This window comes from Trachypithecus francoisi, unplaced genomic scaffold (genome assembly GCF_009764315.1).
Source record: "Trachypithecus francoisi isolate TF-2019V2 unplaced genomic scaffold, Tfra_2.0 Lachesis_group0, whole genome shotgun sequence".
NCBI lineage: Eukaryota > Metazoa > Chordata > Mammalia > Primates > Cercopithecidae > Trachypithecus > Trachypithecus francoisi.
Window position 1 is genome coordinate 80,693,902 of NW_022681453.1, and position 27,100 is coordinate 80,721,001.

General features: G+C 38.3%; 1 protein-coding gene across 1 annotated transcript in view; it reads left to right on the forward strand.

Annotated features, from left to right (window-relative positions):
* Positions 1-15,210: 15,210 nt before the first annotated feature.
* The window catches only part of MYH15 (myosin heavy chain 15), a 130,481-nt gene continuing 118,591 nt past the window's right edge, over positions 15,211-27,100 (forward strand). Inside the window, 4 exon segments of the mRNA XM_033201821.1 lie at positions 15,211-15,249; positions 18,751-18,777; positions 18,779-18,899; positions 23,454-23,560. Coding sequence (XP_033057712.1) covers positions 15,211-15,249; positions 18,751-18,777; positions 18,779-18,899; positions 23,454-23,560 — 294 coding nt within the window.

The window sequence follows — 27,100 nt, forward strand, 5'->3', positions numbered from 1 at the left end:
AGGCAAAAACTCAGAATAGTTAAGAGCACGGTCTATAGTGTCAGACCGTATGAGTTTGAGTACTGGTTCTGTTGAGTATTAATTAGCACTGTGACCTTGCGCAGTCATCTCTCTTTTCCAAACTTTGATTCCTCATCTACAAACAGAAGACAATAATAGTACCCAGCACATAGAATCCTGTGTAAACGCAAGAACTTAGATCATCTTTCTGCACACTCAGTGGGAGTTTACTGCTTTTGGATTGAATTGAGATACATGCTCATACACCTAGATGAGGTCATTGCTTTTAAAGACAAAATTCCTTATCAAACTATTTAAAACTCATGGCAGAGTGCAAAAAAACCCAACCATCATCCAGATTTTAGTGTGTCTGTAATCTCAACTGTTTTACCAAGAAGAATATTCCAAGAAGTTTAAGATCCAAAGAAATCCATCATACCTTATGCCTGCCTATTAGTCTTCCCATGATATGGCCATTCTTTATTATTAAGAAACTGAATCAAATTCTACTTATATATGCCTCCAATATAATTACAATTATTTTGCAATAATTTTTTTTATCTCTTCTGGGTACTTTAGCCATCTTGGCCACTACACACTGCTAGCTTCATCTCCTTAACTCAAAGGGGTTGCTTATCTGTTCTGGGTACTCTTCTTACAGATATTATTGTATTTAAAATGAAAACCTTATGAGGTAGACTGCTATGATTTGAATATGTGTCCCCTTCAAAACTCATGTTGAAATTTAGTTGCCATTGTTACAGTATTAAGAGGTAATTAGGTCATGAGGGCTTCACCCTCATTAATGGATTAATACTGTTATAAGGAAGTGGGTTCTTATAAAAAGTTGAGTTCCCCCTCCACCTTTTTCTCAGTCCCCCAACAAGGGATAATTATGCAAGAAGGCCCTCACCAGATACAGACTCCTCAACCTTGAACTTCCCGATTTCCAAAACTGTAAGGAATAATTTTCTGGTTTTGTAAATTATTCAGTCTGTGGTGTTTTGATATAGCAGCACAAAACAGACTAAGATGAAGGCATATTCTGGATGAGAAAACTATAGCCCAGAGAGAATAAAGAATTGCTCAGCATCACCTAGTTAGACAAGAACAGAGTTATGATTCACACTCAGGCAGCCTTACTTCAGAGCCCACTCTTAACCTCTAAGCTCCTTGATAAACCATAAGATTTTGTCTATGGTGACATATTTTTCAAACCTAAAATCGATCTGACTAGTGTAGATACTGAGAAATTCAGAGACATGGTCAACACAAAATAGGAGTCATGGAAATGCATTGCAAATATCTTCTTAGGGGTGAGATAGGAGATGATTTTTTAAAAAAATAATTAAACTCTATTAGAATAACAGAAATTATCTCATAAAACATATAACCGTCCCCAGTTGAGAGTCCTTTACAATGAGAGGTGGTGAAGGATGTTTTCAGGCAGACCTGAAAAGTGCATGGGAGGAGCAAGATTTGCCTCTCCTGGACTATGGAGAAGGGCTGGGGAATGCCAGTGTCTGGGTCACCAGAGAAAGGTTAATTGAGGCTGCTCTGTAGGGCTGGCTGGGTAGGCAGATCTGATGAGAATTCAGTAATCCCTGGTGGCTAAACAGAATCCTCCTGCTTGCTTACTGTGGTGGAAAATTCCTCCAGTCTAGCACAGTAGTTCTCAAAGTGAGATCCCCCAGACAAGTAGCATCAGCAGGGAGCTTGTTCAAACACAACTTCTCAGGCTCCATCCCAGATCTACTGAATCAGAAACTCTGAGCGTGGCCCACGGCAATCTGCTTTTTAACAAACTCTCTAAATAATTCTGATGCATACTACATTTTAAGAACAACTGCAAGCAGAAAACTTTTTGAGCTCTACAAGTAGAAATAAGAATATTAAAATGTAAGAACATAGTTGAGAGCTCTGCAAAGTGGATTAGATACAGATAAATGTAAATTAATTTTAACTCACTGTGTTCGATCTGTTTTCCAATCTTTTTGATGGAAATAAGTCAACCCAAACCTCAGTCCTCACCCTTTTTCTCAGCCACGTACAGGACTCATGTTCATTAAAGTTAAGGCTTAACAAGGCTTGCAACATCGATCAGATGGCCTGCAGTTTATGACCAAGTGTCAGCCAGACCCTTCCACTGGAGAAAACATGTGAATGATGGCAAGTAGTAAGTGTTAATGGATGGATATTTTAAAATCTATTCTAATTTATACTTTTTAAAATGAAAATCACTGGAAAACATCAGAATGCAATTATTATTGGCCTGTTTCAAGTAACTGTCAGGCGTCTTAACACAGGTCTGACTTCTGCTCTAGAGCACAAGCTCCCTGAGGGCAGGGACCTTCCTTATTCACGAGTGCTCACTCTGTGACAGGCTTAATAAACAGATCATGAGCTGAACTGACTGGAAACCTATGAATAGATTAGAGAGCATTACCCTCACAAGTGAGAGAACAGAAATAGAAAAAGGAAGCAAACAGGGAAAATAAATTTCAGAGTTGACAACTTTATCTTCTTCAGTTTAGTGAAGACTAGTAGAAACTCTATGTGGAAGTATATGCCTCACAGCTGGAAAATTAGGTAGCTCTAATTTGCATAAGTTGTCATTTTAATGTACTTGTTGGTGGCATGAATTGATTAATAAAGTGCTGCATGGTGAGTTTGTTTATTGAAGCATCACTGTATAAGAGTCTAGCTTTATTGGCCCATTTGGCACATTTGAGTTCAGTTTCAATCATGAGGGAAGAAGTCATCCTTCTGAATGACAGACCCGGGAGTTTTCACAGATAGTGGGATTGTAAATGAGCAGCTCAGAACAGGATATTTATTCCTTTTTCTTTTTTTTCCATATCACTACTAGACATGACTAAAGCATAAAATCAGATGTTTGTTTGCCTACTCTATGCCCTTAATTCTAATTCCAGACCATTTATTTAATAATACAGATAATGTATTTCAAAATTAGAGATCTGATTTTCTCAAAAAGTCTGCATTATTTTAAAAATATAGCAGATATCAGTGAAATATATTTTGAAATTTATTGCTCGGGTCCAAACAGCAGATAGATAACAACCCACGTTGTAAGTCATGGTATCTGCTTTGTCTCCATCATTACCTGTTAAAGATAAAATGTATTACATTTTTTTCAATGTGTAATCTTATTAAAAATAGGCTAGGCATGAGAGCATCTAAACAGAAGTTACTCCTTTGAATACAGCCACTCATTAAAAAACACCCAGTAGCATTAATCCTTCTAGCTGGAAAGTGTTTTTGGCCCAGTTGATTCTTTCATTTATCATTTTACTAGGTTCATGAGGGAAGTTCCTAGATTGCTAAGACCATTACACGTGTCAGATAAGCAATTAATGAAACTGAGCAATGCAGTGTGCTGGGTCATTCTGGCTGACAGAAATTTTCCAAATAAGTAGGCATTATTTGCTAAAACATCTGTACCCATGTAGCTACAGAAGATTATTACTGGAGAGTGATTGTGTTGGAAAAGAGAAGTTAAGGTAAATAAATGAGCTCTAGAAAAATATTGAAAGTGAGTTCATTGATTTATTCATCACTATTTATCTATCTGTTTTATTTAGAGTAGTATAATATCTTCACAAAATCCTTTTACCCCAAATCGTTAGTTTTAAAATGTGTCAGCTAATTACTATTTTGAAGTAATTGCAGTGACCAATATCCATTTTCCCCATCTTCTAAAGATTGGAACCCCCAATCTTTAGCTGAAATTAGCACAGTTTAATAGACTTTCTACAGTAGTGGCCAGGGAAACATAAGCATCCTTTGCAACTACGTGTAACTATGTAATTCAGTTCTTGATAGTGTGATGTGAATGGAAGGGCAGACAATTTCTGGGAAGTATCCTTAAAGGACATGGCTCTTCTTTTCTTCTTCTTCTTTCTTCCCAAGTGTAAATGAACAATATGGCTGAGTTTCTAGCAGAATATTGAATCATGCCTTGACCTGGGGAATGAAAGCCATGAACAGTAGATCATCAAGACAGAAGAAACCTGATCCCTTATACTGGGATATACATAGGAGCCCTGGATTAACTCCTTCCAGACTTCATGAGAGAAATAAACTTCTGCTGTATTTAAGTCATTGTTATTTTGAGGTTTTTCTGTTTCTAACTACTCTACTTGCAAAGGGCAATTTTGTTATTGTTTTTGTTACCCTTGGCAACTAATACCAGGACTACCAAGAAATACTGACTAAATATAACTGTTTATAATCCTCCAAAGCTGGACCAAAAAAATGTTGTTATAAAAAGAAAGGATAGGCATATTTAACTGTATAAAAATATAAGACAAAAGTTACCATAAGTGAATTCAAAAGAAAAATGATAAATTTGGTAAATTAAATTAATAATAAAAGACATAGGATTAGCACACAAAATGTACAAAGAACAATTGCAAATTGAAAAGAAAAAGGAAATACTCCCATAGAAAAGCAGACAAAATAAACAAAATAAAAAGTAGACAGAACAAACAACTCAGACAAGAACTAATCCAAATGAATATTTGAAAAGATGTTCAAATTCTTGAACAGAGAAATGAAATTAAACTAACAATGAAATATTACATTATACCTATTGGATTGTCAAAAAGTTATAAAGAATGAAAAGGCCTATTACTGTCAGTAATGCAGGAAAAACGTGCTTTCATATATGACTGGTGAAACTGTTAATTGTTACTGCCTTTTTGGAAAACAATCTGGCAATATCTATTAGAATTTTAAATGTGTATTTTCTTTGACTTAACATCCCCACTCCTAGGACATTTTCTCAAATAAATAAAATCATGAGTAATGACACACGTACAAGGATGCTGATTACATTTTTTATAATGGCAAAAAATCCTCTGGAAATGTCAATAGGGGAATTGCTGAATAAATCATGATACATTTGGTATGATATGAAATATCATAGAATCATTAAAACAATGCATTTGAGTTGTAGCAGTTGATTTGGCAGATTTTCAATGAGGTATTATTGAGTGAGAAGAATTAGGACATGGAGGCCTATATATAATTGATCTTATTTTGTAAAATGACCCACAACACTATGCCATGTGTCTGTATGTTTGTTTACCTGAGCACATAAGCATGGAGAAAAATATTAAAGAACACATCCTAAATTGTTAATCTGGATTATGTGTGGGGTGAGTAAAAGCAAGAAGGATAATGTGAGTGGAAGGGTAAGAGAATCCAAGATCTAATATGGGCTGTAGCAAGAGGACAAAAGGCAAGCAAAAAAACCCCAAGCTTTATGACATGTTTAACTTCTTGATATCTAAAATTAATTATATGTTATTTATATATGTGCAGAAGTATATTATATATGTATGTATACAAAAACATATACATAATTATTTAATGTTTTTGGAAGTTTGATTTTTTTAATTTGACAAATAATAATTGTATACATTTACAGGGCATACTGTAATGTTTCAGTAGGATATATACCTAATTCTGACCTTAATTTATATGCAGAAATACTGACCATCACTTTATTTTATTTTAAGATAATATTTATTGCACAAAATGATATTTCCATTATAGAAAGAGAGGAGTAGAAAATATAGAGTTGCAAAATAATTTTTAAAAGAATCCATAATCCCACCATCCATAAAGAGCTAATTTGGAACTTTTATTATGCATATAATCTTAAATATACTGTAAATACTGTTTTATAATTCATTCTCATTTAAATATCACAAACATCTTTAATAATGAATTCTGCTTCTCAGAAGCATATGATCTTACATTCTAACAAATATGAAACTATCACTTTATATCCACACATCAAGTCCTTTCGCAAATGTTCTCATTCTCAAATCACACCAACAAAATTGGGAAAGGAAGAAGATGGGCGCATTGGAAGTGAGAGGATTTTTTTCCTTCCTTTGTAAATCTGTAGCAAATATGCATGGAAGATGCCCTCTTTTCCTCCGTCCATCACCTAATACATTCTAACATCTTTTATGATATCAACCCTTCTATTTAGATTAGGAACAGGAAGGAATAACGGATGTTTTAAATTGTGTCTCAAAACACCATCATATGAATTATTTGGCTCTCAAATAGTTCTGTAACATCTGTGTAGTAAATGCTACAAAACATTTCCTCTTTAGCAATTATTAATCAATTAGTAAGATTTCGGATTTGACTTTTGGTTCTTTGAATTACAGTACTAGATCAACTACATGTGAAGCAGAACAACTTGTGGTCGTCAATATGCAAGAAATCTTCAAAGGGGCTTCTGTGCTAGGAATAGTTACTTTAATTTTGTAGTCAAGTCAATTATCCATAGATTCTATGAATCATTTGAATATAGCAACTATTGACAGAGCTTATTCTCACTTGATTGTTTTAAAATACACCACTTACTTTACATTAAGACCCTTGTTTTGATCCCTATTCTCTGTTCAACCCAGAGAAGAAGTAACACTGTTTCACATTCCTGGGGTTATATTTATGATGCCCTAGGCAAAATTTGAATCTCCAGGGTCACCACACCTATCTACCCTTTAGATTTGTCAACTATCCAATAGCCACTAAGCCACATCAGAATCTCCCTGATCATGCCTCATGCCCTTTCTTGGAATTTTTTTTTTTTCCCCTCCGTCTTTCCACCATCTTCACTACATACATCTCCTCTTGCTCCCCACCACCTGCCCTCAGAGTCTACAGGTGCATGTCTCTCCCAGCCTTTCAAAAATGGAAACAGGCTTATTACTTTTAACAGTTGTCTCTCATTTATTTCAAACTAAACCCCTCTTAAAACCAGTCTTGTTAGTTTCTTCCACAACTGAACATCTTGAATCCTCAGAGCTTCTTGAAATGCAAGTTAAACTATTTTGTCTGCTTTATCTGAACTGAATCTTTTACAAATGTCTGAACGCACCACCACACCCTTTTACTCAGGCCCCAAGCACACCTGAAAATGGCTTGCAGTCTCCCAAAGGCCAAGTAGGGTGCTTTAATGTCCATTTCCTGTGAACAAAAAGCCAGCCAGGGTGCTCTATCTATTGCTTCATCTCATATTGCCTGGGATTTCTGTGAAGTTACTGGTGAATTCAGTTTACCCGTTTACAATCACTGGAGATTCTAATTAAATCGCATTCCTGTAAGAAGCAACAAAGATCATCTCAATTAGGCTGCCATATTGATTCATTTCGATCAAATTGATTGGGTATAATTATACAGTACTTGCTTCAGCATTTATTATTAGTTTACCTCTGCCCTCAATGCTGTTGTAATAGGCTTCAGCAGAGGTGTCCTCTATTATCTTTTATTTCTCAGTGGGAAATGGTTAATAAATTGGTTCTGGGAAAGAGTTATGCAGAACTGACCCATGTGTGGTGAGAACTGATTGCATGAACTGTTGTTTCCTATAACTCAAAAGAGTTTCCTTTTTTTTTTTTTTTACATAATTTCCCAAAAGTCATTTTAAAAATAGTTCAGAAAGTCTTTGCTCCAGAGAGACATTTTCAGGTTTTGTAAAAAGCTTGTAAGTCCTAAGAAAGTAATTCAAAGTCAAGGGCCGACTGGCTAATCTCCTGTTTTGTAGCAATCAGTTAGCTGTTTGCTTCACCTAGACACTCAGTAAAAGAAAATTTTCTCAATGTTGAAATAGGCAAATAGAAACACATTTCCTTGGATAGACAAGACACTTTTAAAAATTATACTTTTGTGGCAGTGGGGAGGGGAAGAAATTAAAGAACCATATGAGATGCATGAGATAAAAATTGTATATTATAATTATTACAAGAATAGATTTTGAAACTCAACATCTAGGCTCAAATCTTGTCTCCCAAAATGACTAGCTTATGACCTCTCCCTTTGTTTCCACATCTGTAAAATGGGAATAATCAAACCTATCTTATAAGGTTGTTAGGAGGCTTATATGAATTCATATATACAAATCGATTGGAACAATCCCTTGGAACATAATACACCCTTAATAAATACTCTTTCCTAGTGTTCTTAGAATAGCCTAAATAAATAGTAGATATCTATGGTTAATATTTTCTTGGCAATATGGAGCATGTTGAGACCCTTCACTTAATTGCTCCAAATCCCTGGAGAGAGAGCACTGAGCCCAAGGCTCCAAAACTGATGCCACCAGAGAGGGTGTTGCTGCTTCTCTTATTAATATTGTCTAATCCTATTATGTAGCAAGCATTTGGGGAATGAGTTAAATTAGTCTGCAGATTTTGGTTATAGAAATGGAATCGTTTTCTGGCATCTCATACCCTTGCCTCAGAGACATTTGGGGTGCCAAATCCAGATCCAAGAGTTCAGCTTCTTAAAAACCAGTAGACAAATTTAGAAACAATGCAAAATTGACTGAAGTTGTCACCCTTGACCTTGACAAGAGTGTATAAAGTCTTGACTCAGCACTGGTCTGCCCATTTCTTTTGATCTTTGCAAGGTAGGTTTCTATCTCTCCCTTTTCCACCAATACATTGAATGGTGCGTATTAAAAACAATTTGCTATTTTTACTGATAGTTTGTGCATGGGGGTTGTTATATGAAACAATATTTTAAGAAAAAGATGATGTATTTATAGAATAGAATAGTTGCTCTGAGGTGAGAATTTTAACAGCAATTTTTACTTTTGGTATAATCTTTTGGAGAATGTATGTCTATTATTTTACTTACCATACTGAAAACTGTATTGACAAATCTTGGTCCCTGCTAGACTTGAACCTTGAAACAGAAGCCGCATCTTAATTATTCTAGTATCCCAAGCATTTTGATAATTCCTAGCATTTACTGAATGTTCAAAAAATTGTTATATTTAATTGAACTGGAATACATAATATTCTAGTTTTATTTTAGACAAGTGTATCTGACTATCTATTATGCAAAGATGTTGACTACAATAGTACTTAGTTAAAACTCATAATTATTCTGAGTTAAGAACATTCAGAAAATATGAAACCAATAAATAAATGAAAATAATGCAATTAATACCTTGAATGTATATATCATCTTTTAGAATCACTAAATATATTTAATGCATGTCTTTTGTGCTGAATAACAGCGCCTGCAATTCTAAAGTAAATGTTACTCTATTATGCAGATCATGGGTCACTGACCCTAAGGAATATTATCAGGACAATGTTCCATTTGAGCTAATCTTTATTCCGTGACTGTGATATTAACTAGTATTTTATGGGAGGGTATATTTGCCTTCAATTCTGAAGCACAAAAATATAGCCCTCGATATTAGTTTCCTTCAGTTTGTCCTCATAGATCTATTGTCAGTATTTTTCTCTCAACTCTGCTCAAAACTATCCATACTTTCAGTCTGCTCCATTATTGTTGGTTGGTGAATGTGAGCCAATCATGTATTTTGCTGGTCCCTGCATACTCACCTGTAAAATATGAAGCAATGAGCCAGCTGATATTAAAGAACTCTTAGTTCAAAGACCCCATGGTTTCAAAAATCTTGGGGCAATACAATTCAGATGCATTGACTTAAATACTTTATTTAAAAAATAAACTACTTATTTAAATCTTTCCTTACCAGTCCGGTTTTCTTGATATGGTATACTCGTTGATTTTTATCCTTAGCATACTTCTTTTGAACCATAAATCTAAATTTTTCTCATCCAACTTAGAAATGAAGTGGTGATGCTGTTTAAACCAAGGACATGTTGCCTGTATGGACATGCTGCATTTTGGTTAGATGCTTTTCTAACCAAGAACATCAGCCTCCTGGCTGGCTGGAGCTCAGCCAGGAGGAAGTATAGCATCATGCTTAAGAGCAAGGACTCAGGAGTCAGATGATGGGTCTGCTCTATTTGTTGGTTCACTCCCTAAGTGTTTATTAAGGCTCTACCCGAAGAACTAGAGTCTTCTCTGAGTGCTGCAGACCTAGTCCTGCCCTCAGATTACTTATGTTTCATTAGGAAGATGGGCAATTAAACAAATAATAATAAAATAGTATGAACATTTTCATAATGCAAGTAGCAAAGAAATCTAAGAACACATCTAGCTGACAGAACGAACCTAGAGAATACCTTCTTGTAGAAATATTGCTTACTGAAGATTCAAAGGATGATTAAGAATTAGCCAGAGGAGGAGGAACAGGGCTGAATGTTCCCGGCAGGGGTCACATGACATGTGAACATCCAGAGGTCAGAGAGTGCTGTTGGCATCTACTAGTAGTGCCCCAGCCAGGTCAGGCCTGGGGATGAGACAGCAAGAGAGATGAGGTGGGGGTGTCAGTCAAGCAAGAGGATGGAGAGCTCTATAGGATCTGTTAACATGTTGGACTTTTATCATAGGATGCGGTATGATTTTAAGTAAGATAGTACGGTAACTGTGTTTCTTTACTTGGGGGCCTCATTCTGGATTGGCTGCTGTCAAGAGACTAAGTAAGAGAATACAGCAATAAACCCCCAGAAAAATGATGATGGCCTTGATCCAGATGTTGGCAGGGGTGATGGAAAGATGTAGATGGTTTTGAGTGATATTTAGAAAGAGTCAGCAGAACTTGGCAATTGATTGGATGTAAAGGTGAATAAACTAGGAAACAAGAATGACTTTCATGTATCTGGATTTAAAACTAGAAATAACACTTGCTGGTTCTCTAAGACTCAGTGTTTTCATATAATAAAGGTTATTACATATATCCTTCATAGAGCTACTGTAAAGTTAAAAGAGTTATTATGTATAAAACACTTAACCTGTTTCCTGGTGTGTGATACACACTCAGAACTCAGAATTGCTTTTATTAAATAGTATATTGGTACTGTCTCCAAAGGTATCATTTCAGGGATGTTTGAGATTCCTTCCTTTAAGTTGTAAAATGTTATTCTTAAAAATACACATATAGCGTTATGCCTCCTTGACCTCTATGACCCTGTACATTGCTCTATCCTAGCACCTAGCATTTAGCATATTGAATTATAGTCACTGATTTATATCTCTATTGTCCATGTCCATTAGAGTGGAAACTTATTGAGGTCTTATGACTCTTTTAATCCATATAACCTAAGAGGACATACTTTAAAATGAATGCATGACAGAATTTAATCAGAAGGTGGCTGGGCGTGGTGGCTCACACCTGTAATCCCAGCACTTTGGGAGGTCGAGGTGGGTGGATCACTTGAGGTCAGTTCGAGACCAGCCTGGCCAACATTGTGAAACCTCATCTCTACTAAAAATACAAAAATTAGCCATGCATGGTGGTGGGCACCTGTAATCCCAGCTACTCGAGAGGCTGAGGCAGGAGAATCACTTGAACCCAGGAGGCAAAGGTTGCAGTGAGCTGAGATTGCACCATTGTACTCCAGCTGAGGCAACAAGAGCAAAATTCCGTCTCAAAAAAAAAAGAATTTAATCAGAAGTTCTTCTCTGGATCAATAGCGAATAGATCAGTGCAAAGACCCAGCATTTTGATCAGAGATTGGGAGGTAGGAAAGTGTAGGAGAAGGCAGTTCTGGAAAGGATTAAAGAGCCAGTAAAAGCTGGGAGAGAGGAACTAGTGAAAGGAGGGAGCAAAAGAGAAATGTCATTGATATTCACAATTTTTATTGTGGATGGACCTTTGATTAGTAAATGAACAACTGGGAAAGAGAATAAAAAGAAGGGACCCCAGAAACCAGGGAATGTCAAATGCTGCAGAGAGGGTGAGTAGGATTAGAGACTGAAAAACACCCAATTAAGATTTGTCTTTAGGAGATCATTAGAAAGAACAGTTTCTGTGGAGGTATGGGAGGAAAAGCCACTTTCCAGTGGGAGGAGAGCGGGGAACAGAATCTAGGAGTGTAAACTGCATTGCCTGGAGACCTGTAGCTGTAATAATAATTACCCTTTGAAGTAAATGCTTTAAATAATCGATAATTTGTGCAATACTCTTGGTTTGTAATTCAACCTTTTAACATTCCTCTTTGAAGAAGATAAACCTGCCTAAAGCCCCTGCTTTTGCAGAGAAACAAGCTGCATATAAACAAATAAATTGCAGGTAGTATAGCTGGTTAAGGGGTGGTAGATTTTTGCCTAAAGACTAACCACGTAAGATTTTCTATGGAGGAAACCTTGCTGAGTTAAGGCACATAACATGATTATCCCACCAGCATGAATACTAGGAAGCATCAGCATCATTTTTCTACCCAGTAGTGTCCCTAATTAGGAGCATCTTGCAGCATTTCCCCAGATTTGTGGCATTCACTGGGCCTTGTAACTCAAATGTGTTTCGTTTACTGCCTTAAGACATATGTTTCAGCTTGTTTGGGATCATTTAAGTGCTTGATAATTCTTCCCTTCAGCTGTTGACATCTGGATAAATCCATTCTCATTTTCAGGCATTGTCTCCAATTTTAATAATGGAAGAGGCGATGTCAAAAGATGCTTAGTGTTTGTTTACCCAAAGGAATATTAATATTTGTTCTTATTACTTGCATCATGGCTTCCCAGCAGTAGAAGGCTTTGAAAGTAAACACGCATAATAACGTACCTTGATGAAGAACTCAGGCGAATCTAATCAATTATGATGAAACCGACTTAAAAATGTGTCAGGACTGCTAAAATGAAAAGAGTTTAACTCTTTTAACAATTTACTTCATAGACATCATTTGAGTTTCTGCTTATAGTTAAGGCACTGAAATGCCAAGGTGATATGGATTTCTGCACCCCCTCATCCCCACATTTATTGTCTAGCTCTGTTTGAAAGAGATGAGTGCTGAGTGATAGATTTACTGTGGTCAGCAGTAAGAGGACTAGAAAGTGTGACCTTTCAGGAATGATCACCATCCAAATAGACAATTCCCTTGTCTCACCTCCATCTACTCAGCTAGTAGCTGCCACTATGTGAATTTCCCTCTTTACTTCCCTATGGTACCATCCTTCATTATGGTTTTGCACATCTCAGATTCACTAAGCAATTTGGAAAGCAAAGCTACTCTCTTACATATTTAGCACAGTGTTCAAAGACTGCATAAATGCTTGTTGAATAGTAAGAAGAACAGTTAACGTTGATTAAGGTTTTACTATGTACCAGACAATGTGCTGAGTTTTATACACAATCTTCACATCATCTTAGGAGAGAAACGAAGAAACTGTGTTAGGGCAAAGACTGAGACATAATGCATTAGTTAAGGATATTTTGATGGCATATAACAAACTCACTTGACATTATTTAAAGTTGGGAAAGAAATTAGAATGTACTGGAAGGTCATTTAGAGAGCTTATGGAAATCAAAGGCAGAAATTAAATGTAGGTCTCAGGAGGTACTGTTACCAGGAAAGGTCTTTGGGATATAAGAAAGTGATCTCTCTCTTCCTTTGGTCCTTTATTGCTGCTTCTCCTCATCCTTGTGACTCCCTCTCTACTGATGCTTTTGCTGACTAGCGTGCATGTGGCACCACACGACCACACCGCAATGCCAACCTCAACCCTCAAGTTTGCATCACGCCATTCAAGCAAAGAGCCCAGATGGAGAGTGGCATCTAAATCCCAAATCTGTATTCCAGCAGGATACCCTGATTATCTCTGATTTTCCCAGGACCAGATACTGAAGCCCGGTTTATAAGCTGGGCCAGGATACCAGTGTCACCTTACAGACATAGCTACTTTTGGCTTATTCCTGTAGATGAGAGCAGGCACTTCTAATAGGAGTGTGGGCTCAACAGGCACTCCAAACTGTGTCAACTAGAAGTGGGTAAGAACTGGTAATTATAAAATCAATAAAAGTTGGCCGGGCGCGGTGGCTCAAGCCTGTAATCCCAGCACTTGGGGAGGCCGAGACCGGCGGATCACGAGGTCAGGAGATCGAGACTATCCTGGCTAACATGGTGAAACCCCGTCTCTACTAAAAATACAAAAAACTAGACGGGCGAGGTGGTGGGCGCCTGTAGTCCCAGCTACTCCGGAGGCTGAGGCAGGAGAATGGCGTAAACCCGGGAGGCGGAGCTTGCAGTGAGCTGAGATCCGGCCACCGCACTCCAGCCTGGGCGACAGAGCAAGACTCCGTCTCAAAAAAAAAAAAAAAAAAAAATCAATAAAAGTTGATGATGAATTGAATGTGGCATGAGATAGAAGGAGCAATTAGAGATGACTCCAAGGGTTCTATCGTAGGGGATTGGGAGGATCCAGGATGAGACACTTCCATTGGAATGGTGGGCAGAGAATGAGACAGTGGAAGAGCCTGTGAAACAATAATATGAGGAATATGTTTTCTCATCTTAAGAAAACATAACTCTGCCTACGGTTTCCACTCAGACTAGTGAGTTGGGAGTTGTAGCTGTACAAGCTCACCTCTTCCCTTCGCTTCTACAGTCCCCCTCTGGGCTTCTTTTCTGACCTTTGCCATATAACCAGCTCCACCCCCCACCCCAAAGTGTGAAAATTTCTCTCTACAGATTTGTCTAATGCATAATAATTCAAGACAGAAGAAACTTCTACCCCTACTCAAATCTATTACTCTAAGAGGGCACAGTATTTATTCTGTGCATTATTGTACCCCTGGGCCTAACATGGACAATTATAGATGGGCAGTACATTTATATTGCATGAATATATTCAAATTTATATTTGAAAAGGACATTTTCAAAAAGATGTTTGCAAAATACCTGAGGAGGGAGAGGGGGACAGCTGCAGAAATACAACCAGTATAAAAATAGCTGACTTCCAAAATAGTGATTGAATTTCTAAAAGAACTACAGGCACTACACTCAAAAGTAGGTTGACCAACTTGTTCTAGTTTTCCTGGGACTTTTCTGGTTTTCACACTGAAAGTCTCAAGCCCTGGGAAATACCTCAGTTCTGGGAAAACAGGAATGGTTGGTCATCCAGGCTCGTGTCTTGTCTCAGCTACAGCTGCTCGAATATATTTTCTGTGAAAGGCAGCTAGGTGAGACCAACATGATTCTTTCTTGGCCAAGAGGAAAAGCTTACATCTCAGCTCTCCCTTCCCTGTAAGGGCTTACCATTCTTTGTGTTTACTTTGTTAACTGGTAGCTAATATACACCTGGAAATTGTGCCCTATCATTGTAAACAGGATACTGATGGCTTATATGGTGCTCAGTCCCTGTAAAGGTGAACTCTAGAACAGAACAAGATGCATTATTTTGCCGTGTTACAAACGGAATTATGTCATGGGCATGATGATCTAATGTCTTTCTCTGAATCCAACCTTCTGATAGTGATGATATTGTCTATGTGCCCTGTGGATCATGCAGACAAGTAACCTGGACTTTGCAGTTATGCAAAAGGTATACACTCATTGTCAGTTTAGAAATTACCATTTCAAGTCATCAAATCTCTTATTAGTGGAGTGTCAATATGTCCCCATTCGCTTGGGTCAGTCTTAGATTAAGTTTGTTGTCCTGATTTAAATATTAATGGCATCACCTCTTAAAAATCCCAGTAACAAAAATTAGGTCCAGGTTTGGGTAATGAATTTTTGCACACTTCTGAGCATAGTTATGTGATTCCCAGAACCTAATCGCTCCAGTATGTATTGATAAATCAAGCTCCTGAATGTTCAAAGGCAGAGCTAGGTCCTAGGAGTGTGGTACTGCCAGCAATGTGCATGCAGCCCGTCTGCCCTATCCTTTCCTATTCTCCTCCCAGGATTCCAGTGCTACCCCCTGCTCTCTTCTATCTTGTAAATATATGCAGTATCAGATACAAGTTTGTTTACGACAGGCGTCAGAATCCTCCAATAAACCTGCACGAGTATACCAGTCTCAAAGATAATTTGCTTTCAACATGTAGATGAATTTTTCCTTCTAAGAGAATTACCTTGAGTTCTATACTCATCTATGTTTCTCTGTCATTCACAAAATAGAGCTTCCTGATTCTTTTGCTGGCAAGGTTAATTTGTTTACTTCTTTTGGGCATTTGGGCTCTTTCATTTTCTAATTTTTTTTTTTTTTTTTTTTTGAGACGGAGTCTCGCTCTGTCGCCCAGGCTGGAGTGCAGTGGCCGAATCTCAGCTCACTGCAAGCTCTGCCTCCTGGGTTTATGCCATTCTCCTGCCTCAGCCTCCCGAGTAGCTGGGACTACAGGCGCCCGCCACCTCGCCCGGCTAGTTTTTTGTATTTTTTTAGTAGAGACGGGGTTTCACCATGTTAGCCAGGATGGTCTCGATCTCCTGACCTCGTGATCCACCCGTCTTGGCCTCCCAAAGTGCTGGGATTACAGGCTTGAGCCACCGTGCCCAGCCCGTTTTCTAATTTAAGATGTTGCTAGGACTGGGCTGTGACAAGTGTGTTATTCTATAAAATTGTAAAGCCATATGTGCAACTGGAACCTAAAGAGACCCAGAGGTCAGTAGGACATTAAGGGGTTAATGGATGCCTGAGGGGGCCAAGGAGAAAGAAGGATTTCGATCCTTTTTTTGCTCAGGTGAATCATTCTCTTGGCTTCAGTTACCTATCTCCAAATGATGGCCAGGCCTGCCCCACTCCTGGCACCTACTGTTTCCTATTTTCTAGTGCCTGCTCCTGCATATTCTGTTCCTTGTATACTTTTAAATATGTTAAATGCTCCAGACTTGCAGGGAGAGTTACACAGCTGTGTGCTCTATGTCTTGCTGTGATCTTTTCATCTCTGATGTTATAATAAGAACTACTTGTAAAAATTCTGTTAATTATGAAATATAAGCACATGGCACACATTGACCGACCAGAATGGAATGAAATGAAAGGTAGTTCTCTCCTTCTCCCACCCATCTCCTGCTCTCACTACTCAGATATCCATTTCTTAGGTATCTTTTCAGGAAGTTTGTACACACATGTATTAATGGATATCTTTTATATTCCCAATAGACTTCCTGAGCTCTACTGTCTACTGAGTGCAAGCCACGAGGAGGTCACACATACAGAGAGGAGGAGGATATAGTGCATTCTTTCACAAATCCAGACTCACAACTTGTCTCCCTGACTGTGGCTTTTCCTCATCCCCATCTACCCAGAATATGCTGCCAGAGCCATTTTCCTGAAATACTGCTTTCCTCATGTTCCTGCCCACAGAGTTGATGATGTTTCCTATCATCTATTTCTAAATTTCTCTGCCTTACTTTCAGAGCTTTCCTTTATCTTGAGTTCTTCTATATTCAAATGTCTAACAATGTTATTACTGTTATAATGATTGCGAAACCTGAATCTGAATGCTCACCCGCAGAAAAATCAGTTTTGTCTCTTTCCCTGAGAAATGCTACCTTCAGTCCCAACTCTGGAGGGCCATCATGTATGTTGTTTCTCTTGAGCAGGTTTTCTTCTCTCCACTTCAGGAAATGTTCCTGTACATTAAGACTAGTGCTTGCATTACATAGGCGAGGAAACTGCACCTACTGTCGCTAAGTGATTTCCCACAAGTCACATGCCTCTTTTCTGGCAGAAATAAAACTAAGTCTTAGCCTAGACCACTAGTCTTTGCTTTAAGCCATACTCCTTTAAACTAGATCCTAAAAGTGGCATCACTATACCTATCCAAGCCACCACAAAGAAGAAAAGCAGATTAAGTGCAGTGAAATACATTAGTTTATTGGATTTGTTCATTGCAAGAGAGTAAGTGATTGCAGTTCATTCTGAAGTGGGTGCTGATCTGTCCTCAAAGGCAGCACCTGAGCTAAGCAAACTTGGCAAGTCCTTCTCTACCTTCTCACCTATAAATGGGACGAGTAACACTTGCCTTGCACACTTGAGTGAAGAAGAAGACTTTTTTTTTTGTCCAAATAGAGAGAATAACAGCTTATCATTTAAGATCATGAAGACCCAGTTTCCATTTCTTCTCCTCCCTGTTATCAAATGTAAAGTGTGAAAATTAAAGATAAACTATGTCCAGTGTTTGGTATACAGTGGGTGCTCAATGACTTCAGCCTTGATAATCTGCCCAGCAACTCAGTCCCTCTAAGACTGATACTTGCCTGGCTTGAGCCAATGAACTTCTTTATTTACTCCAGCCTCACTCACATCACCCTGTAACCTGCTTGTCACCTTCTGCCTGGGCTTCTTCATTATTGCTCTTGGCCAGGTCTCCCAAATGCCCATCTGTGCTTGTATTTTTGTAAATCATCTGCTCCCAGACACTTATTTCTGCCAAGATACTTATCTTTTTATCCCTTTACTGTCTACTACTGAACATTTATCTGAACCACTTCTCTTTATAACCATAGTCTGTCTATGACGGTCTGTCTACTTGGGGGTAATTAGATACCTCGAAACACCTCTCCACTCCTATGAAAGGGCCTAGTGTCCACAACTTGATGTTTCTCTATCTGGACCATCCTATCACCTGTCAGAACTCCATGGCCCAGGGTGGCATTATGACTTTCACTGACTACAGGCACTTCTGTCTTTTAAGGACCATTTCTCCACAAAAAATATTAAAAATCAGATTTCATAACTGTGTTGGCCTAAAGATGAATATAATCCAGGCTCTGTTCATTAATATGTATCATTCATATTACACTTATATTTTTCTTCTGATTTAAAAATAAATTAAACATTTTCATGGTCCCCTAAAAGCATCATGGGCCTCAGGCACTGCGCTTTCTATGTCTAGTGGGTAAGTCAGCCCTGCTAGAGTCAGATATTCTTGAGTCTAATTTTGTATAAATTTGAGACACAGCAAAGAGAAAGAAGAGGCACAGGTAGTAGTAGGAAAACTTAATACTCTTTGGTCTATCTTTGTGAATGATTGCTCATTTAGAGCTTGATTTCCACTTTTTTCTTCTCTGTACCATTTTTTTTTTTTTTTTTTTCCAGAGTGAATCTTTTCTACTCACGTTTAGGCCTAGCCTTTTTTTGGTGGATTGCCTTAATAAGGATGGATCTGTCAGAGCTTGGAGAAGCCGCAGCCTTCCTCAGAAGAAGCGAAGCTGAGCTGCTTCTACTACAGGCCACGGCCTTGGACGGTGAGACATGTGGTGGCTGCTGGCTTCACTTTATTTTGCTCCTTCAAGGTGGTGACTAAGATTTGATTGATAGAGAAGAGTCATCAGTTCTAGAGCCTAACTTATTTGCTTGGGGTGTGATCAGCCTCTAGGAAACAGCAATTGAGGGCCTCTGAGTATTCAGGGTAGGAATGGTGGCTGGGAGGCAGCCTAGGCCCGGGCCCTACACACTTGGTCCTAAGACAGGTTTTCTCTTCAAGGAACCCCTGTTGTAATACAGACACCTGCAGGAATGGCCACAGACAAAGCCTTTCCTAGAAACCTTTTAGTTATCAGTGAATGCCACAGTAGAGCGAGGAGCCTGTGACTTAGACTGGTAGGTGACATTTGTACATTGTGGGGAAGAAGAAAGGGAAAGACTCTGGTAAGGCTGCAGACTTTGAAGTTGTCTCTGGCTCTCCAGAATTTTCTGAAGTTGGAGCTTTGCCTCTGGCGGTCTTCTAGGTCAGCAGGGTCACTCAGCCAACACTAAGCAAAAGATAACTAGGAGACTTGCTCACCCTGATTCATAATTCCTTGGTAGTTACAGGCAAGGACAAAGGTTAATGGGGATTTAGCCTTAAAAAAAAAAAAAAGCTAAGTTCTACATTGAAATCTCTAAGTAAATGTTATTCTTTTTCCTGCTACCTTTACATGTCTGTGTTGAATTTCAGCTAATTGGAGATGTAGAAATCAGATTCACAGTGTGATATAGCATCAAGCTACCTACATGTCTTAATCCAAAATTATTCAGTAGGTGCAACAGAAGGACTGGCTGAATGTTGTTCTAGTATTCAGAATTAGTCAACATTAGACTTCAATATGACCAATTATAATTCAAGCCAATTATGGAGGATATTATATTTCCATCACAGACCAGTCCTGGATCAGTTCCCAGTTTCCAGTCATTGGATTCATGACTGTGATTGGATTTTAGGCTAATTATAATCCATCAAATCAAATCAAATCAAATACAATAACCGAACTATCCCTGAGGTCAGAACTGGTCACGCAGAGGCTTATCGCAGGTAGTTAGATAATGCAGGACAAGATAATAGTGGTGCCAGGAAGAAAAAAAAAAATTGGGCCTAAGCATTAGAGATAATTGGATGATGCATTTATTAAAATCAGCACCGTAAATAATTACTTAAAACATAGCAATCTACATAATTTTCTATTAATTTTTTGGGCCAAACAATCCTTCCTCATAGAAATGCACTGGCAGCAAAGAGACAAGTGTTAGCAAAAGTTGTTCATCTTCCCAAGCTGGTAGACAATGGAGTTTGCTTTTTTGAACTCGGGTCAAATGGAAGCAGTGTGATGACAAGTATTTAGCAGGTAGTCTTGGGTTCAAATTCCCTGTCCTTGACCATCTCTGGCTGGATAATTAGAGCAAATCACCTCACTTTATTGAGCTCTGGTTTCCTCATTTGTCAAAGGAGATGATACTTGTCCTGTCTACCTTCCTCCATTGCTGTGAGGACCAAATGAGACTATAAATGTGACAAAAATAAATATAATGTATTATTATGATACCTGAGAAGGAAAACTAGAATTCCTGGGTGTCAGTGAAGAAGCCCAAGTGGTTTTAGAGCTAAGACAAAACACCATTCCAAAGTCAAATGTAAATAATTCTTATATTAGAACATGTAAGCAATCTACTTAAAATAACTCTAAAACTGAATATAGTATTACTCCCATTTTAATCGATATCCTAGAAAAATGATTCAAAAGAAATACTTCAAATACATAACAGTGGCTATCTCTGAGTTGTTTGATTATGGGTGATTAAAAACATTCTTTTCTTCATACATTACTCTTCAAGTTTTCTTCAATAAACACATATTAGCTTTAAATTGGAAAAGATATTTAATTGTCTAAAGCTATGAAATCATATAGGAAAAGGCCTACTTTACAGATGAGAATACGAACGGCCAAAAGAGATGAAGACATGTGGCTTTATATCTTGTTACAAGCAAAGCCAGTGTTAAAATTCTGGCTGTCTCGCTCAAATCCATTGCTATCTGCATTTCCAGCTCTGCATTATTCATGAACACCAGGAATTAAAACTGACGGAGTTCATTTACTTCATTTTTTAAAATGCCCCTGTCAGGGTTTGGGCCTCAGATGAGAAAGGATTTCTGATCATTTTTATCCCCCACTAAGTTTTTCCAGGGGTGGTAAAAGAGAGATTTCATCATGAGGCAGGCGATGAGCCTACTCCTGAAGAGAAGAATTGGAGGAAAAAAAGCTAAGCATGTTAGAGGAGGCAGGCTGTAATGGAGAAGCACTGATTCAGGAGGTGGATGATCTCATTTCTAGAGACATTATTACAGTGACTACCACTAATTAGCTATGTGACTATGGGCAACTCTCTTCATCTCTCTCCCAAGGTTCTTTTTCTAAAAAGAGAGAGAGATACAGAGGGAGAGAGTCTGTGCCAGGTGACCTTCAAGTTTCTTTCAAGTGATAACATTTGGTTTAAAATGCAGAGCATTTTACCTTAAACACACACAAAAAATATATGCTAACTGGGTGCTTTTCAAAAACAAGCATATTTTCATAGACATAACACAAAGCAAAATCAGTTTCTGCAAAAAGGGACCAAAATAATGAATACAATGCAAAGCCAGTATTTAAAACACAAATGATAAGTAGAAAGCAAATGCACAATCAGCTAGATGGGAACATAAACTTCTCTTGCCAAGCAGTTTTAGTGGTGAATTGTTTGTAATCAGGGAAACGAAGAAGGCAGCGCTGATAGCAAGAAAGTCGTGAGCAACCAAATTCTTTGCAGAAACAAGCATGGTGGAAGAAGGGGCGAATGGTGCCCAATTGCAGCTCTTTTGTACACACTCCTTCCCCAGTCTTACTGCCTTCCTCTGGGAAAGAAGGATAATCTGTCCTGCGGCAGTGAGCCCTCTCTAGCTTTTGTGACTCATATATTAGAGGTGATGGTGGTGACTGAGTTCACATTACCTGTTAGTGTTGTGGTTATAGTGGGGTTTTTACCTGTGTCTTCCCTAGCCATTCATTGGCTAGCATTTTCCCTCTTTCGGCCAAAGGCTTTTACCATCTACCTGAGTAGCTGTGACCTGGGGACTTCTGTGAGCTTCTACTAAGGCTCATTTTCATATATATATAAAATATTCATTTTCCTTTAAAAGGAAAGTGTGATATATTACATATACATATATACACACACATATATATACTTTTAAAGGAAAATGAGCCAACTCCTGGGTTCAAGTGATCTTCCCCGTTCAGTCTCCTGAGTAGCTAAGACTACAGTCATGCACCGTCACACCTGCCTAATTTTTATGTTTTTATTTTTTATTTTTGAGACAGAGTCTCACTCTGTCACCCAGGCTGGAGTGCAGTAGTGGAATCTCTGCTCACTACAACCTCCGACTCCCTGGTTCAAGTGATTCTCTTGCCTCAGCCTCCTGAGTAGCTGGGATTACAAGCACATGTCATGATGCCCAGCTAATTTTTGTATTTTTAGTAGAAATGGGATTTCACCATGTTGGCCAGGATGGTCTCGATCTCCTGACCTCGTGATCCGCCCACCACGGCCTCCCAAAGTGCTGGGATTACAGACGTGAGCCACCACACCTGTCCTTATTTGTTTTTTGTAGAGACAGGACTGGGGGAGTAAAGGGTCTGACTATATTTCCCAGGCTACTCTTGAACTCCTGGGGTCAGGATATCCTCTCACCTTGGCCTCCCAAAGTGCTAGAATTATGAACATGAGCCACTGCACCCAGGTCCTTAAAATCATAGTTTTTATTCATCATCACTATCTGCTTCAAGTGGGAGAGAAAGAGAAGCTGCCTCAGGTATTCCTAAGAGTTCTGGCTCATTTCACCCCAGACCTCTTGTTGGTTAATCAGTTTATGGAGGGCTACTTTGCTTAGGGATGGGGTATAGGAGTGAGGAAGGTGAAGAGAGAAAAAGAACATATGGGGGACAAATAATATGAGCGGGTTATGTTGTGTGACATAAACAACCCATATTCTCTCTTCTCAACCTGCCCCCCTGCCAATTCCACCATGTAATTTCACTTAGCTGACTTTCACTCCAAGATTAGACATGAGGTCTAAAGAAACACTGAAGAACGTAACATTATTCTACATTTTCACTTAGTTATTCCCAGACTTTTCTGAATGAGTTTTTTTGGGGAGGGAATCTGGAAGGGGTACAAGCACCAGGGCGGTTAGGTGGTTACCTAAATCCTGGGGTGTGAGTGGAGGAAAGCGTTGGGGTTGGGTGGGGTGTTGGGAGGTAACTTTCTTGTAGCAAAATGATCTATGGCACCCCCAAGCTGCTGCTTGCTGAGATGTTTCTTGTTCCTGTAGAGCCATTATGTGAGTGAGTGTGTCTTCAGGATGAGCTTTCATGATTTTATCTAACTTTGCAAGTTCCTGTAGTCAACAAGCCGATTTAGCAGAAATGAGATTAGATCTATCAGTATGAAAGTGTCCAGTGTATATTTCTGTAAGTACTATAGCTATAATCCATTTTTTTTCTCTTCAGGGAAGAAGAAATGCTGGATTCCTGATGGTGAGAATGCTTATATCGAGGCTGAGGTAAAAGGGAGTGAAGATGATGGAACAGTAATTGTTGAGACAACAGATGGAAAGGTAAAGAAATTTTTATTTCATTGTGTTGATGACTATGTTCTCTATCAAATAACTAAATATATTATTTCTATAATATTTTAATTAAAGACCTGGGGTAGGAGATACCACTGACTCACTGTGGAGTCATTCACTTTAAGAAGCTCCTCCTTAAGTCAATGGGCACAATGGCTCATGCCTGTAATCTCAGCATTTTGGGAGGCCAAGGCAGGCAGATTGCTTGAGCCCAGGAGTTTGAGACCAGCCTGGGCGACATGGCAAAATCCTGTCTCTACAAAAAATGCAAAAATAAGCCAGATGTGGTGGTATGTGCTTGTAGTCCCAGCTACTCGGGAGGCTGAGGTGGGAGGATCACCTGAATCTGGGGAGGTCAAGGTTGCAGTAAGCAGGGATCCCACTCTGGTTGCACCCCAGCCTGGGCAACCAGAGTGAGATCCTGTCACCAAAAACAAATAAACAAACAAAAAAAACCTCCTCTTACCATCAAAGATTTAATGAAGAACAGTGAATAAATCAGAGTAACACAATTGCCAGTGGCAAAGATTATTGACCAGAACTCACAGCCATTTCCACTTTTTCATCAATGTTTCAAGTTAGTATTTTTTTAAAAAGGTATCCTATGGGATGAATAATGACTTAAGGAACCATGAAGCAAGTTGTGTTTGTAGGATCAAGAATGAGATGTATAATTTGAGTAAAAATGGCATAGTGTCACAGAGATCAAGTGATGGGTGAATGGCCAGTAATGACGAACGCTACAGAAGGAGATTAAGAGTTGGAGAAAGTCTTGGATTTCAGAATTAGGAGGTCATCTATGACCTTTGAAAGAAAATGTTATGCCAAGTGTTGGGGTACAAGCTAGACCGTTTCACAGAGGAAATGTGTAGTGAAGCCATAATACCCCCAGCCCCTTCTCTCTGCCACCAAAGCATTCAGAGCAGCAGGGTAATATTGAGAAGACAGCTCACTCTCAGAACCTTTGCCTATATTGCTGACTTCACATTACCTGCCACCCCGTGGTATAAGCTGGGCCCCATTTCTATCCTACTTCAATGAATGCTTCCTTATAGATTTTGCAGATGATTCCCTGCCAATATTCACTTCTCTAAACTCCTTTAAATTCTGTCTCTTCCCAAATCCATAACAAGCCACATCCTATAACAAGCAGATATTGTTGATATCAAGAAAGTTTGTATTTTTAATGTTCTATTTGTTTTTAGGCAATTTACCATCTAACGTGTTGCCATCTGATTTTTAAAATTCTGGGAGCCACTCATAAACTACCACACAGAATGCTTTCATATGTCTTCCTGACAGTCAATATTTGTTATGTAAAAAATTCTCAAATTAGGTAGATGTTATTTAACTCTTCATGAAATTAAGAAAAGAACTTGGTCCTTTTCAACTGGAACATAAATAGGTGGACAAGGGAAAATTCAGCAAGAAATTTTCCTTAGTCCTAAATCAGTAAACGAAGAAATAGAGAGACTCAGTCAGGGTCATTTAGCCTTGGGACAATATTTTATTAGAAAAGATCCCCCAAAGAAATCCTGTGCCCATTAGCAGTCATTCCCCCTTCTTTCCTCCTGCACCAGCCCCAGGCAATCACTGATCTACTTTCTATCTCTATAGATTTGCCTATTCTAGCAATTTCAGATAAATAGGAGCATATAATCAGTGGCCTTTTGTTTCTGGCTTCTTTCACTTAGCATAATGTTTTTGAGATTCATTCACATTGTCACATGAATAAATATTTCATTCCCTTTTATGGATAAATAGTATTCCATTTTATGGATATACCATGTTGTTCATCCATTCATCAGTTGATTTCACTGGGTTGTTTGTATGTTCTGTCTATTAGGAATAATGTTTCTATGAACATGCATGTGCAAGTTTTTGTGGGGACACATGTTTTCATTTCTCTTGGGAGTGCATTTGCTGGATTATATGGTAACTCTATATTAAGCATTTTGAGAAATTTCCAAACTGCTTTCCAAAGTGGCTACCATTTTACATTTCCATCAGCAACATACAAGAACGAAACTTTCTCCATATCCTTACGAACACATTGTATTTTCTTTTTGATTATAGTCATTCTATTGGGCATAAAGTGGTATTTGAATGTGGTTTTTATTTGCATTTCCCCGGTGACTAATGACGTTGAGCATCTTTTCATGTACATATTGGCCATTTGTTTATCTCCTTCAGAGAAATGTCTATTCAAGCTCTTTGCCCATTTTTTAAATTGGGCTATTGACTCTCCATTATTCAGTTGTAAGAGTTCCTTTTGCTTTCTGGATGCAAATCTCTTATCACATGTATTATTTGTACATATTTTCTCTCAGTCTATGTATTGTCTTCTCATTTTCTTAATGATGACCAACTAAATTATATTAGGCCTCCAGATGTGAGGCTTGCTCTTCTGAGCACATTCTCCAAAACAAACTACTTTGCCTTCAACAGCACTTAAGGTGATTTGTGATTATAATGTGGTTACAACCTTAGGAAGAAGAGCATGAAAGCCATTAATGCAGGTAGAGAGAAGAGTCTGAAGGTGATTTATTTTGTCCTGCTTGTCCTTCCTTCATGTAATGAAGGTCCCATTCCCCCAGCTTTACTCTGTGTCTCCCTGGCTCCAGGATTCCTCTTCCTCATGTTAGAAGTGACTACACTTCCAATCACCTTTGGTCTTTGTAACATTAACAAAGGCAATAAATCCAGTGGGTGTAAAGTACTACTTATTGATGAAAGTTGGTAATGAAAAAAATAGAAAAATAGAATTAGGGAAAAGGGGAGGTTTTTGAAGATGTATGAGATAGGATTACGTTCTGCATGAGTTTGAGGGGAGATGAGGAGTCCTTGAAATACAGAAAGTGAAGGGACTCAAAAGGAGAGGGATTACTGTTAGAACAATGTCGAAGAAGACAGATGGATAGAAACTGAATCAAGAATGTAAAGAGTGTAAGAGCCTTGGGAAGAAGCCATCACCAACTAGGATTAAATGGGGCAATCAATTGACACAAATATGTATTAATCATGGAAAAGGGGTATAGAAAGCGTGTTAGGAAACCTGTGAGAAGAATCCCAAGAAAGTATTTGATAGTAGAAATGCATCCATATTAATCAAGATATTAATATTTATTATTTACCATATCCCAAGCATTGTGATTATAGTTATTAAGCATTTAATAATTATAGTTATTAAGACAACATCAAAAATGAACATGCATGTGCAAGTTTTTGAATGTCATTAAAGAAGACAACATCAAAAATCCTTCTTAAGATATTTATAATCTAGCCAGAAAATAGTCTAACATAGCCAATTATTAAAACATACACAAGAGTATTAATGTAAAGATAGTACAAGTGGTAAGACTTGACAAAAGAGGATAAACTAATAAGCTGGAGTAGTTGGGAAGGTTTGAGGGAGGAAACAGGTTTTGAACTAGGTCTGGAAGGATAAGGTCTGCCTCCTTAATCCTCCACTCCAAGCTTCTTCTTCTAAATTTCCAAGGTATGTTGGGACATCAAGGGCTGGAAGTT